This window comes from Epinephelus lanceolatus, chromosome 17, assembly GCF_041903045.1.
Source record: "Epinephelus lanceolatus isolate andai-2023 chromosome 17, ASM4190304v1, whole genome shotgun sequence".
Lineage (NCBI taxonomy): Eukaryota > Metazoa > Chordata > Actinopteri > Perciformes > Serranidae > Epinephelus > Epinephelus lanceolatus.
The window spans coordinates 21,209,102-21,223,663 of NC_135750.1; the positions used below are offsets into that span (position 1 = coordinate 21,209,102).

At 43.1% G+C, this 14,562-nt stretch overlaps 1 protein-coding gene across 4 annotated transcripts in view; it reads right to left on the reverse strand.

Annotated features, from left to right (window-relative positions):
• Positions 1-1,306: 1,306 nt before the first annotated feature.
• tet1 (tet methylcytosine dioxygenase 1) overlaps positions 1,307-14,562 on the reverse strand; it is a 38,825-nt gene continuing 25,569 nt past the window's right edge. For all 4 annotated transcript variants that reach the window (XM_033614072.2, XM_078160979.1, XM_078160981.1 and 1 more), the window contains 10 exons: positions 10,147-12,421; positions 8,999-9,089; positions 7,587-7,680; positions 7,006-7,214; positions 6,764-6,914; positions 6,364-6,453; positions 5,780-5,917; positions 5,476-5,652; positions 4,730-4,874; positions 1,307-4,603 (listed from right to left, as the gene is read on the reverse strand). In XM_033614072.2, the coding sequence (XP_033469963.2) occupies positions 3,561-4,603; positions 4,730-4,874; positions 5,476-5,652; positions 5,780-5,917; positions 6,364-6,453; positions 6,764-6,914; positions 7,006-7,214; positions 7,587-7,680; positions 8,999-9,089; positions 10,147-12,421 (4,413 nt within the window). In that variant the 3' untranslated portion in view covers positions 1,307-3,560. The remainder of the gene's footprint in view (positions 4,604-4,729; positions 4,875-5,475; positions 5,653-5,779; positions 5,918-6,363; positions 6,454-6,763; positions 6,915-7,005; positions 7,215-7,586; positions 7,681-8,998; positions 9,090-10,146; positions 12,422-14,562) is intronic.

A 14,562-nucleotide genomic window follows, 5' to 3' on the forward strand; every position in this document is an offset into this window, starting at 1 on the left:
CCACCACTGCTTTCACTAAGTCACTGCAGGCTGCATACTCACAGCAATGCCTGGGTTCATGTTATCTAACATAAAAACAATACAAATGAGTTCTATGCTATGCGGTACAAGATGTTAAATGTGTTGTTATCAAAGTGATATTTGAGTATTAGAATCTACATGTGTAGAGAACAAGTTGGATTCGTGCATCATGTTGGCGAAATTCTCAGTCATCCAGGTTGTGGTAATCTTAAGTGCTCTATTGTAGGCAACTGGGCCTGTAAGTGTGAGTTTCTTGAAGATGTTTTATCTCTCTTCTGAAGCCTCAGAACTTAAGTAGCCTCTTGGATGAGGGGTGAAACATTTTCAATAAACTCCAGCAAGTCCAGATGCCTACGATATAGCACTTAAGATTGGTGCATCCAAACTAACAACTTCAGTCCAACTAGGCAGAACTGTGAAACTGTTTCTAAAACCAAACCACTGGTCGATTCACTATGATACAGTGAGTTAAGCTTAAATTTAATCAGTAGAAATCTGGACAAAATCCACCTTTCTTCCACTTATTCATATTTTTTAATTGTTGTAAGATTTAAAAAGGCCAGTGTAGTGTTATCAGGGTACTAAATTCGCATCATCATACAAGTGTCTAGTATATTTGCTTCACTCACCAGCCAAAATAAAAAACAATGTTAATCTATTGAGTGGCTGGTGAAATGTGAACATTTACTGACCATTTACCTTGTGGATAAAAAGGTTGATTTTCTACCTTTAGTGCTATATACAGTGGAGCTCAGTGTGTTGAGTCACATTCTCAACACTTAAGTCTCAATATGCTTTGGTCTTGCTGTGTTAGTATCATTTATGATTCAGACTTTCTTTAGATTTGACTAAACTCCTGCAGAAACAGTTATTTGATTAGTCATCTCACTGAGTCAGCCGCAAATGATTTTCTGACATCACTAATGATATTTGAGAGAAAAAGAAACATCATGTTGCCGGCTCTGGGGACAAGCTGTACAAAAACAAGTGGACAAAGGCTAAATGACTAAGCTGAAACCCCACAGCAGTGACTCATACCGTGTGCTAGTGTGGGAAATTTAGAAAAAAAAAATGAAACAGAAAAGGGTTTTTTAAAAGTTAACTCTTTAAATATGTTCTTGTTTTTAAAACAGGTCAGCCAGCTTCATATTTTAGCAACTAAATGATGCAAGCAGTGAGAAAATAAATGCTTAAAACCCCCTGAATTTCACAGTTGACTGTCAAAGGTTGTGTAAACACATGATCTTCACCCACACACAGCAAATCAGGAAAGAGGAAATCGTGATCAGGTCCAAAATATAAATATGACTTTATTTCACAATCCCAAAAAGAGATCAGCCATCCGTATAAGGAATGCTAAATTTAGTCTCTTCTCAAGTCTAAACTGGATATACTTTCAGCAACGTACAGTAATTCAGTTTCAAAATAAGCAAGATCATCCATTGTCTAAACACCATTAACAGTACAGTAAAAACAATATTGTTCACATACATATTTACACATTTTTCTACCAATAAAAGTTTTTTTTTAGATTTTTTGAATGCTGGTGCTAGTTGTTAGTTCCTCGTTGATACAAAGACTTTCAGTGTGGACTGAGAACGTCCCCCACAGTAGATCAAAACAAACACCTACAGCTGTAACCTTGTCATGTTCAACAATGTTCACTGATTTAAAAACGGTTTACATTCATTTCATTTCGTGTGTATGTTGTGATTTTTGAGAATAGTTGCAGAGTTTGGTTATCCGTGGAAGACATTTGAACTCTAGATCGACATCTGCATGATAGTTGTTGTTTTCGACTTGAAAAACATCATCATTAATGGTGGAGATACCAATGTATCTGCTGTCAGCCAGTAATCATCCAGAGAAATGATAAAACTACCTTTGTACTGAAGCATATACCAGATCAGTGTGTGCTGAGTTTCATAAAAGCACCATGCCAACACTGTACAGTATACAACCAGGCCAAGTCAATGCATGTACCTTGACATCTTGTCCTAATAGCACCAAAAGGAAGTCAAAGTGTGTGAAAGACCAAAATGTTTCGCATAGGAAACATCACACCACCAGTGTTAGTGTAAATATCAGTGAAAGGTCTTTATCGGTTGTGCTGAAATTCTTATAATTAAGAGCTTCTCTTTCATGGGTAATTTCATGTGTCCTGATTCACCAGGAGTTGACACTCTGACACCTCCTTATTCAGACCCTGTTGAAAAAGCTATCTGTAAACAAAGTCTTCACAAAGGTCGAGCACCCGAAATCGTCTTAGGCAATCGTCTGAGTGGGATCTGATGTTTGAGTGGTTTTCCAACAAAAGCAGAGAGGAGGAAAAAGAAGAAATAGTTTGATTATTCAGCATCAGCTGACCCAGTTTTGTATCCAGAGTATGGACATTAAAACTGGGAATAATATGTCGACAAGTCTGACACTTTGTGAATTCTGCAAGAAGAAAAAATGAGGTCTCATTAGCACCATCAAAATGTACAGTAGGTTTTTGAAATCCTATGATCACACTTGTGCCCTATGAAAGTTGTTTTTAAATTCCTTTTCCAGAAGGTGAACATAAATTAAGTGCCAATAATGATAAGCACTTCGTTGTTGCAGCATTTCATGATTCCTCATTATGCTAAGTTTTGAATTTCATTAGATATGTATGCCGTTGTCAATCAAATAAATGCAGAAATACTGTAAAAATAAAACTGGGTTCATGCTAACCTGTCATATATTTCTCTATCTGTACATACATATTCAGGCCTATGGATTGGGACCTTTTTCAAGTTAAGTTTAGGAAAATAAAAAAAGTGCTTCTTAATATGCCATACATATCTGTGGATAAAAGACAAACCATCCAGACGTAGAGAGAACAAACAAAACAAACTGAAGAAGTACATTTCTTTCATCAACTGCCAACAGAAGTCAGAGGCAGCAGAAGGAAAAGCACGATGCTACATGTGACAATCTGTAGTAAATATATATGCACAATATTAGTCTTGTTTTCTACATTATGTGATGTGATGATGTCTAACAGAGGTTACAGTGAGAATGGCACCAACATAAAAGCCAATGAGATTCATCTTATGAAAAGCGAACTATTGGCTGAAATAAAGAGCATAGTCCTACTGTACAACATAAATTCTGAGCGCCGACACATAATGCAGGTTATCATAGAAATCTTGCAGTAAACAGGCTTACACCAGAAATTAAATAGAAATCGTTATGATCATAATAAATAATCACATCTTTTTTGTTCTTAATCATGTATATAAAACCAGTTTAAAAATGCTTCAAAGCACCATCTCTTTACAATAAAAACACCGAAACTCACAGTTAAAAAGCCAACAAACTTTGGTCTTCCTCATCACTTTGAAGGCAGAGACGATGAAGGGCAAAGTTGACAAACAGATATTAGAAAAGCACAACGAAAACGACGTAAAAATGAGAGTAGCAGTTTGAAGTTGATTGAGGTAAGGCAGAAGCACAGGGTGTAGGAGTTTTCTGTGTGTGTGTGTGTGTGTGTGTGTATGTGTAAAACATGTTGACTAAGTCCAGCGATTGTAGGGCCCTGTCACTTGGGTAAGAGCATAAGGGGCCATGGTGATGACGACATCCCTTGGGCGGGTCCACCCTTGACGTGTGGGGACATTCATGATCCTCCTTGTCTCCTCTGCCTCCTCCCCCATTTCCCCCTCTAGCTCCACCCCTCCAGCTCCTTTACCACCATTGCTCAGGCAGTCTTCCATCCGTAATCTCTCAGCCTCTTCCTCGCGGTCCCGCTCCCGCTTGGCCATTTTAGCGTCCCACATAGCCATCCCGTGGCCTGGTTCATTTAGAGACTTGTGCTGGTAGAAGACCAGGGAGATGCGGGTGGGGTGGCTACGGTTTGGCCTGAGGATAGGGGTGGTGGCGTGGAGCTCCCGTCGTGCACACTCTATCAGGATGGAGCCGTGTGACGGTGCCACGGCCACTCCGCCTATATCGCGGTCCAGAAAGTTGTGCTCGCTGTCCGACCACACCTCTTCCTGCTTGACTACCTCCGGTTCAGTCGGGGGAGTTTGTGGGGGAAGGGGGAGAGATGAGAGTGGAGGGAGGCCATGACCCCTGACCTCTGCCGCCACATCTCCTGCAGCCCTGTGGAGTCCATTGAGCCTGCTGAAGAGGCCCTCAGAGGTAGGTCGCGGGGAGAAGGAGGAGGGAGGAGGAGCACTCCCACTGGGGGAGGGTCTGCGCAGAGGAGAGCAGTGCACCTCGTTGGGCTCAGTTTTATAAGTATGAGGGTAGTCACTAAGGGCGTTATGTGGAGGTATACGAACACTCTGGTCACCAGATGCTGGAGAATAACCATTCACGGTATCACTTATTGTCTTATAATTAAGAGCTGCACCATTCTGTCCAAACTGGAGGCCGGGCAGACCATGGTGGTTGGGGGCGATGACCTCCTTCTGTGGGGTGACCCTTGCACTCAGGGTGGGGTAGCTGCTGGTGCTCTGGTTGCAAGTGCTGGGTTGATTCCTCTCCGGTGGGTACCGTCCAACGCTGGCAGGTCTGGGTGGGAGTATGTATGGGCTGTAGAAGCCCTGTGGCTCTGTTTTGGATGTAGAAAAAACATAAAGCACTGATAAGATAATCAAAAAACCTTTATACTGTCCGACCTCAACATATTATTTATTTAATGAAATTAACAACATGACCATTGACTTGGATTTAATACCTTTGTTGGGGGTTTCAGTTTTCACTTTCCCAGGGGTGAGAGGAGTCAGGCCGAGCTTCTTCTCCTGTTTCTCTGCTTGAGCCTTCAGACGAGCTTCTTGTCTAATCTTACGGGCTGATTTCACCGGCTCAGCCAGCAGACGCACCTGAGAAATTAAAAACAAATCAATGATTTAAAGATATATTATGCAGGGATTGTTGGTTACAGTTTGTAAACACCACATTAAAACTTTGCCCCTTATGTGTACACTGCCTGTCCATACACTCCAAGCTACTCTTGTAGAAACGTTACATTGGTTGTAAGGGAAAAGCCGATACTTAAGCAAGCTAACAAAGCTAACCGCCAGCACCTTATGTTACCTGTCCAGCAGAAAACAGGTTAACTCTGTGTTGCTTTTCACCCCCATCTTCTCCCTCAGTGCTTGACAGCAAAAGTTAAAGTGAACGCCGACCCTAGATACACTCTTGTTTTGGAAAAAGCCTTTTTTCTCTTGGTGTTTGTGCTTTTTTGCAGCTACCAATCAGATGCATGCTGCTACCACCTGATCGTTACATTCTATTACAGTCCTGACCTCACCTGCACGCTGTGCCCAAAAAATTCTGCATAGTATGCCTTTAAAATGATACAAGTTAATGATTTAGTTTTGCATTTCTGCAACTAAGGACTCAGACCTCTGGTGTTATAGTTAGAGGGAAAACAACACAACATAACAGTAAATAGCAAAAGCTGTTTTCCTGTTCACTCACCTCTCTGGGAAAGGCAGATAGAACTTGCAGAGCACCACTTCGGATCTTGGCCCACTGGCCCTCCACTTCACCAAACTCATCCCTGTCAGAGATCTTGTAAAGTGGCAGAACATGGAGCTGCTCGTCCTCTGGTATGTTGCGCACTGCACGGTTATCTTCCTTGGTTAAAGTGCAAACCTGACAAAGGACACAGACAAAAGGCAACGCTGTTTAACCAAACAGTGGGTCATATACAATCAATACCTCAAGAGGCAGACACAGTATAAAGGTAGATAGCATGGTGTGACACTCAAAGCTTACTCACCACAGTGCTGCCGTTGTTCATGTTGTGAGTGTCCTTGTGAGCATGGGCACAGAAATCCACACAGGCTGTGACTCCAGAAAAAGGACGTCCCTGCCTCTCGCCCAGCCGGCAGTCTCCCCCCGTCTCCTCATTTTCCACCTATAAGAGGTGAAAGCACAACACAGGAGATGAGTGTGGTTTGTGGTGAAGACGGTAAAAGATTCAAAGTAAGTAGTTGGAGAACAAAGAGAGGAAAATGAAATACATTCTATTCTTTTGTTTTCATACTTTTCAAGCGATTTCACTATTTCCAATGCAGAAATAAAATCTTGACAGTTGTCAGTTAGAGCGCACTCTTGTGATCTTGATCATTTGGTGTAAGGTGATCATAAAACTCAGTCAAAGCTGTCTTAAGTCAGTCTTTGTCTTGTCAACAAGATCCCCAGTCTTTGCAAAATCTTACAGACAGTGACTATAAACTCATATTGTCTTCAGATGTGACAGGTGTCAAATTTTACTCTTTTTAAAGTCTTGTTATGTACGGTAGGCATAAGAAAGTGGGGAATCATCAGAGGTAAGTGTGGCAGCTGTTTAATGTGTCATACCTGGTTTTGGAAGGCCTCAGGAGCCAGTTGTTTGTAGAGTGGTGCGAGGTCAGTGGCAAGACTCTGTAGGTTTCTCTCTATCTTCTCCTCCTTAAAATAATAGACAGATTTATGAGTTTTAGGGTGAATAACAGCTGATTTTAACAAAGTAATGGTGTGACTGTCATAGCGAACATAGGCCACTAGGAGGCAAATGTTTGGCAAAGATTTCATCATCAAGTCAACTAAGCCTTTAGTGCAGATAAAATGCAGAGAAGGAACAGAACTTGTATGATACATCTAGCAAACTGATGATACACAAAATATCCTCTCATATCACAAAAACAACAGGAGAGACAAATAGGAGAGATTCTGATAGATGATTTCCTCTTTGATTTTTGGAAGATGACCACTCCCTCACCTCCTCTGGGTAGTCTCCAAGCAGGCGAAACTTGCGGGGCACTTTGCTGCGGGCAAACTTACAGCCATTGAAGTACATACTCCAGGAGCAGCCAAAGGAAAATGAAGCTCCGCAGGTGTCTGGGTCCAAACCCTGGCATGCACATGTACGACTGTGGAGATGGAGTGGTAGGAGGAAGATAAAGAAACAAACAAAGCGGGGCAGAAATGGTGTCACCACAAAACCGAGGAAGAGTTACTCACTCTTCATTGAGGGCACAGCGACGGCTGGTGGGGGAGCCGTATTTGAAGAGAGTCTGTGTGAGCTCCTGGTAGAGATTGTCTGCCACCGATCGAGGGATTCCCTCCCACGCCAGGATGAGGATCACCAGCACGGCACTGTCACAGTAGTGCCCTGGCCTTTTGCGGACCAAACACAGCAACTTCTCCTCTTCACTGCCACGCCGGATCACCTGGTTGTCACACAGAAAACAAGCAGATGAATGACAAGCATTTTTTTAAACAATATCACTACAATAATGTATCCCTACAGGGTAATGGGTTCAAAGCACTGTGGCTGACCTGCCAAAGCACAGTGCTGCGTTTTGACTGAGTGGTTTAAAAATGGTCATGTTTAGGTGTAAGCCTCGACATTTCTGTTTAGGGATGAAGCTGGAAATTATTTTTAGTTGCTTTAGGTTGTGGTAAGGGCAAAGAATCTGGGAGTGTCTTCCGTCTCTGCCCCTAAATACACTATGGTGGAATCCACAAGAACGCTTCAATATACAGCAGACATATTCAGGACTTGTAGGAAACTGCCATGAACTCAAACACCAGCCACGTACCCATTTAGCTATCGGGCACCCCTGGGAGCTCTTTCCTTCTTTCCCAGTGTAAACAACAACTTCCACCCTTACTGCATTTCCTTTGGCACCATATCTGTAACACACACAAGAGAAACTTAAAGTTTGTGAGAGCACATATTACTGACAACACATAAACACATAACAACACACATAGATGCACAGACTGTAGATATCAGTTAAAGGAATAGTTTGAATTTTTTGAGGTGGGGATGTATGCGGTACTTACCCGTATGTATTATATACAGTAGACGGTGGTCAGTATGCCCCCAGTTTGAGTACCACCACTAAAGCTAGCAATGTACTGCCATGGATGGGGCAGCAGCAAAATGAATTTTAGCCACCAACAAAAAGTCTCACCTAAAAAGTGTATGCTATTATTTAAACTATTTTCACTGCACTACCTTGCTGTCAGACAGTGATTTCCGACGGTGAACTAGACTGAAACTGAAACTTATCTATTATCTCTTCAAAACCACCAAACTACACAGATAAAAACAGTACTTTTAGCTTGTTGAACACTGGTGCAGCTGGTCTCCTGCTGCCTCGATTGTTTCTTTTCTTTGTGTTATTGTGTGATTTTGGTCAATCCAAACTGATGCTTTAAAGACCAATGTCACAAAAACAGCAGTTGAAAAGCAACTCCTATGTTCAGTGAGGTAAAAGTACTGTTTTTGTCAATGGAGTCTGGCTTTGAAGAGATACGTTTCAGTTCAGTTCCTTGTCAGAAAGGGCTGGTTGTCAGCAGGGTAAAGCACTTAAAATACTGTGTGAATATAGCGTTCACTTAAACTGGTATTGATTTTTTATGTGGCTAAAATACATTTTGCTGCTGCCCTCATTGACAGCAATATATTGCTAAGCTTTCATGGTGGTACTCCAGCCTGCTTTTCCAACCTGGGGGTGCACCAACCTCCACCTACTGTTGTGACACAACGATTATGAAATACCTCACATAATTCCACTTTAAAAGATCCAAACTTCCCTTTAATTAACACCAACACACAGCAAACAAGCCCCCATTATTGAATACAAAATAAATACTCAAATTACTTTGAATAAAAATACATTTGTCACTGAAAAGCTCAGTGACTGCACAGTGACATGTTTTCAGTTAACTGTGGTTGTCAGATGGACTGCGATGGACCTCAAGATGTTTTAAACAGGCTGTCATCGTGGTTTATGGGCCCCTTGTCTCAGCCCTGGGGGTTTCCTGTTTCAACATGTTGTGTGTATCTGAGACGGAGGGTACACATGTTGAGCCAGCTCAGCAATGCTTCCTTTTAATGACAGACTCTTCAGCTGTGACCCCGCCCCATTCCACCGAGACTCACTGCATGTTTGGTAGAAAACACACCCACATACACACAGTGTAAACAAAGTAGTCACTCCACCTGTTCTCCATCAGCTCCCTCACTGCAGCCACACTAGGTCCTGCCCCGAGGTGAGTGTAGTAAGGGCCTTCCTCCTTTTCAATGATCTGGTCTGTGGGGAAAAGAACATCAATCTATTGGATATCAGAGGAACTTTTTACTTTAGAGCTGTCCCTCAAATACTGATGTGATGCTGGTATATTTAGAGATAAAACAACTAATGCCCTGTTTACAGACAAGTAATGTAATGTAATGTAAATGTGATATACACAGGAAATGTAGCTGGGTCTCTGTTCAGGGGCTACCAACTTGGAAGTCCACATTTCAAGACCAAATACATCATAACTGGTCAATAATCCCCACAAAGCATCCCAAAGCCTACTCCAAATATGGCAGAGAAATGTGGCCTCCTTTTGCTTGAACTGGCCCTTGAATTAGGACACAGCTTGTATATATATGTGTGTGTGTTTGTGTGTGTGTGTTTGCATTAGAGAAAGAGAAACAGAAAACATCAATTTGAGGAATGCAGTGTTATTTGAAAGCAAACTTTCAGGGTAGATTTGGTGACAAATTGGAATATATCCAATTTGATTCCAGTGCAGACACTACAAACTTGCAGTGGTGTAGTGGTAGTTGGTGAGGTGGGTGTACTACAAGGTAGATGGGTGGGTTACTGAGGAGGAACTGGGTATGCTCTCTCTCTCTCTCTCTTTCTCTCTCTCTCTCTCTCTCCATATGTACATATATATATATATATATATATATATATTTATATATATAGACTCTATACTATATATTCCAATGGCTCTTTGGCAGATAGATGGGTAAACTGCAAAAAGCCATATCTATCTATCTATCTATCTATCTATATATATATATATATATATATATATATATATATATATATATATATATTTACGTTTTTGTTTGTTAATAATTCCTGTTTATTTAACTATATATTTGTAAATACTATTGTTTAAATTTCTTATATTTTCACGTATCTTTCCTCTCTTGCAAGGAGCACCTGTAATATAAATAATTTCCCCTCGGGGATCAATAAAGTATTTCTGATTCTGATACTGAGGCGAGTATGACCCGTAGACCTGCGTAAACCCTCCACCACACCACTGCACACTTTTTCTCAGAAATCTTAGGCAGCACCAACTCACCCACACACTGACAGGATGGAAGATCAGCCAGTTTTTTGGAAGGTGTATTGAGCAAGTTCTTGGTAGGGGTATCCAGAAAACTCATAGGCGACTCCAGAAAGCTGTTGATGCTGTTCTTGGATGGAGTTGACTCTGCAGATTTGCCCAGATCCAAATCAGTAGCCGTTGACAGGACAGTAACAGGTCCTGCCGTCTCCAGCTTGTAGTAGCTCTGCTGACTCAGAGGAGGGGACTGCCGAGCCCCTGAGAAGCCATTAGCCAGACCGTGGTGACTGGTGGCGTGGCTGTGGAAAGCAGTACTGGCTGGGCTGGTGTTAGGATCAGCACCGTGCTGCAGCCCAGCACCGTGCTGCAGCCCAGCACAGGGCTGCACTACCTGAGATAACAAGTGCCTTTCACACTCCTGCCCCAGTCCTGCAACATGACCATTGCATGGATTGTGTTGGTGGAGTGGACCATTTGTAAGGGACCATGGATGGTTTTCTTGAGCGTGGTTGATCCGTGTTAGAGTGCTGTAGTTCTGAGTCTGTGGCCCGAAGAGGGCGGGATTGTGTGCATTACTGTGCTGGATAAGTTGCCTCCTTTCCTCCTGAGCCTCGGCCAAGTATCTCTTCAGGTCAATTTGAGCCTGAGGCAGAAACAGGTTCCTCTTGTGAAGGCCTGATTTCCCCTGCTGTTGAATCTTCTGGCCTCTGCCCCTGTGGGCTGACTCTCCGTTTGGCATGCGTTTTGAGAGGGGCATCCTGCTGTTGATTCCCTCACTTTTCTTCTTCCTGGGCTTAGAAGGCGTAGCTTTTGTTTTTTTCAAGAGGGGCTTTTTCTGACTGGAGGGTAGCTGGGAGTTGTAGTTGTATTTGATGGCTGACACAGGTGTTCCTTTTGGAGGGTTGTTCTCTGATTGCTGGTTGTGTCGGGACTGGATGATGAAGGCCAGGTCTGCCAGCTGAGCTGCCACCTCCTCCTCCACTCTGTTTCTCCTCACTTTACCAACAACCCTGTCTTTGTCCTCCCCAAACAATCGCTCATGATCTTTACTGAACTTCACGTCACTGGGATCTTTATAGCTGCATTCCGACTTGATGACATGAGGACCAAAGCCCGGCTCTGTCCTCCTGCAGGGTGCATTATCACTGTCTGTGCTGGTCTCTAAGAGATCTCGCACAGAAAGCTTTATGTTAGAGCTCGACCCCCGGGAGCACTGGATGACATTCCCATGTCTGGCCACAGGAGGGCGTATGACTGACGTCTGGTGCAGTGCTGAGCTAATGACCGAAACTTTGTTGTAGCGGAAAGGTGCTGTGGGTTTGGCTTCTTGCAAGGTTGTATTTGTATTGGAGGTTGAAAATGGGGCAGATACAGAAATGGGATGTTCACACTTACTTTCAGCTTTTATGGCCCCTGGGGTGCTTTGAGGTATAGCTGCCAGTTGAGTCAAGGCCTCAATAGCAATAGCCTGATCAAAACTAAGATTTCTTCTCTCTGCCAAAGACTGCACGCTTGGTTGCAAGACACTTGGAGGAGGTTCACTTTTGATAGGCTGGGGAGTCCTTTGCAGGCTAACAGGAGTGCTTTTCTGACACAAGCCATTCTTTAAGTCCTCTGGCTCTTTTTTGACGAAGTGCAAATCTGGTGGTCCTGTTTTGATGGAGCAAAGAATGGAGGAGCGTGTGCTGAAAAGTTTCTCCTCCAGTCCCTTCCTCTCTGTGACAGAAAGGCACACCACAGCCGCCAACGTGGACAGCGGGTCTTCGCAGACCTCATCTTCATCACTCAGCTGGGTGGTGGCCTGTTCAGTGATCCAGGTCCACGGCTCCTCCAGTTTGATCTTCTTTAGTGGAACTGACATGTCGTCTGGAGGAGTCTTGGGTCCGTTCTCAGGGCAGTCTTTAGGGATTGCAGCGATTATAGTCCTTTGAGGGTCTGATGCAATCATAGTCCTTTTATATGCAGACTTCAGATCAGAGTGTGACCCAGTGGTCATATTAGCACCGTTAGGTTTTGTCAGGTTCTCAGCCGAACCATTTGGAAAAGTCAGAGAAGAGCATACGTGTTGGTGAAGTGCAATGCTGGTCAGCTCCAGCCCGGGCTCTCTTTTAACAAGTGCTGGCCGTCCGCCTTGGTCCGAGGCCAGGTTGTGGGTGAGCGAGTGGGTGACGGGGGAAGCTTGTGTATGAGGTATGTGGCCTTCCTCCCCCTCATCCTCCTCTGCTGCCGTGTGGGTGTCATCCATCTGTGCCTTGCCTTTGCCATTTACCGACCCACTTTCTGGAACCACCTGAGACACAGAGACAGAGAGAGAGAGAGAGGGAGAGGGAGAGAAACAAGAGGAGAGAGGTGACTCAACAAGCTCTGGCAGTATACAGTGATTCAGCTTGTTCTAAACAGTCACGGCACACAGCACAACAGATTGCCTCCCAGCATGGCATGAGCATCTGCTGCAGCCACTATCCAGGCTATGGAAAATATTATGGCATGTGAAAACAAAGAATCTGCTTTCTATAAATCCTGCTGAAACCGATCTCTAAACAGAGCTAATAAAATGTTAAACTGTGTTAGTTCACAGTCGAGGCTTCAATCAGGACAACATTCCTGCATGCGCAGGGAGAGATGTGAGCAACTGATGGACACACAGGTAGCCGAGAGCCAGCGAGTAAACATGTGGAGTCACGCACAGTTCAGGATTACGTCACTGCCGGTGGGTCACTGAGGACATGTTCAATGTGCATGTTGTGTTTGTGACAGGTTTGTAGGTGTGTTCCTGGGCATGCGTGCGTGTGTATGCGAGCACATGTGATTATTAACACAGCAGCACTGCCACATTAACCCCTGTGCATTGTTGAGTGAGTGATTAACCCACTCAGGGTCTTATCCAGACACAGTGCAGCATGACCCTTTGGCTAAGACGGATTCTGACTGCCAGTAGAGCTACGACCATCCTAAAGTCCACAGTATTGACATAATGATCCCCTCTAAAAAAACATGTTGTGAACACTCTACCACAGACTGTCTTAAAGCAGTACTTCAACCACAAAATTAGTATTTGTACATCAACTACTCATCCTATGTTGGGCTGACTTCATAAAGAAAACTTCTTCTTGAATGAAAAATTAGAGAAGAGAAAATTCTTCATGGATTGATATCCTAAGGATCCACGTTTAAGAACAGCAAAACTAGCCTATACTGTAACATCTGTTTACAAAATCTCACACAACACATTTATCCAGTTGTACGCTCAATACTTCCCAAAGACATGCATTTTTACCAAAAACCTTAATATTTAAAACTGAACGGAAAGTTAAACTTAATGCTCTCTCTAACAATGCCAGACTCCGTTGACAAAAACAAAAATTCTACTGCTCACTTCTAATTCTAGCCTCTTGTCAACCACCACCTCGATTGGTAGTTAGTTTGTGTTATTGTGTGACTTTGGTGAATCTGAACTAACCCTTTAAAACACTTTAGTCAAACAACGACTCAAGAGTGAACTGAAGTGACTGAAGAGAGCACTTATAAGTTTCACTGTTGGGTCAATTCATGTTGCAAGGCCTATGTGTTAAGGAGGTACTGAGCATACGACTTGATAAATGAGACTTGGCTTATACTGTATGAGTTGTGAGAGCGTCTGTTAACAGATACGTGAACCCCATATGACTTCAATCATTAAGAATTTTCTCAGTTTTTGGATTTTTTGTTCACTGGAGGCACATGAGAAAAACAAATTCAGCCTAACACGGGGTGAGTAACTGACACAGAAATGGTCATGTGGTGGGGTGAAGTATTCCTTAAAGCGCAGACAGACATAGCCATAACTCCATAAGCAGGAATGAAATCAATTGACTTGAGGAAAAATAAGGTTACAGCATATTTATTAAGGCTTTGAGGACGGTCTGCCAGAATATTATAGTTTATAAGGTCTCTCTGAAACTGAAAGGGCAAAAAGGCAAACCCACTCTGATAAAAATCTAGCTTACACTCAGTGTTTCTGCAACTCAATCTCTCAAAGCCGTCTTTATTTTCCATCATCTTGAGTGAGCATATGATCAACTGAAGTCAAGTAAAGCTGCTTCTTATTTTAGGATTTAACCCCGTATCACATTCTGAACTAAAGCCTTCAGCAGTGGAAGACTGATTAAAAATGTTGCAGCGTGACAAAGATAAAAAAAAAAAAAAACCCACTGCATCATGTGCCAGGACTCAGCTGACAAAAGGATCTTAAACTTGTTTGCAGGCGCTGGAGGATATGTGTGCATTACTGTGAGTACTGTATGTTTGTGTGTGTATGTGTGTGTGTGTGAGGCATCCCATTTCCCCTCTAATGAACTAGCGCAACTGCGGGGTAGCTGGAGATCCGCTCTTTATCACTGTTTACCTGGCATAAACACCCATTAAACTCCATCACTGCCACCGTTTTAATGC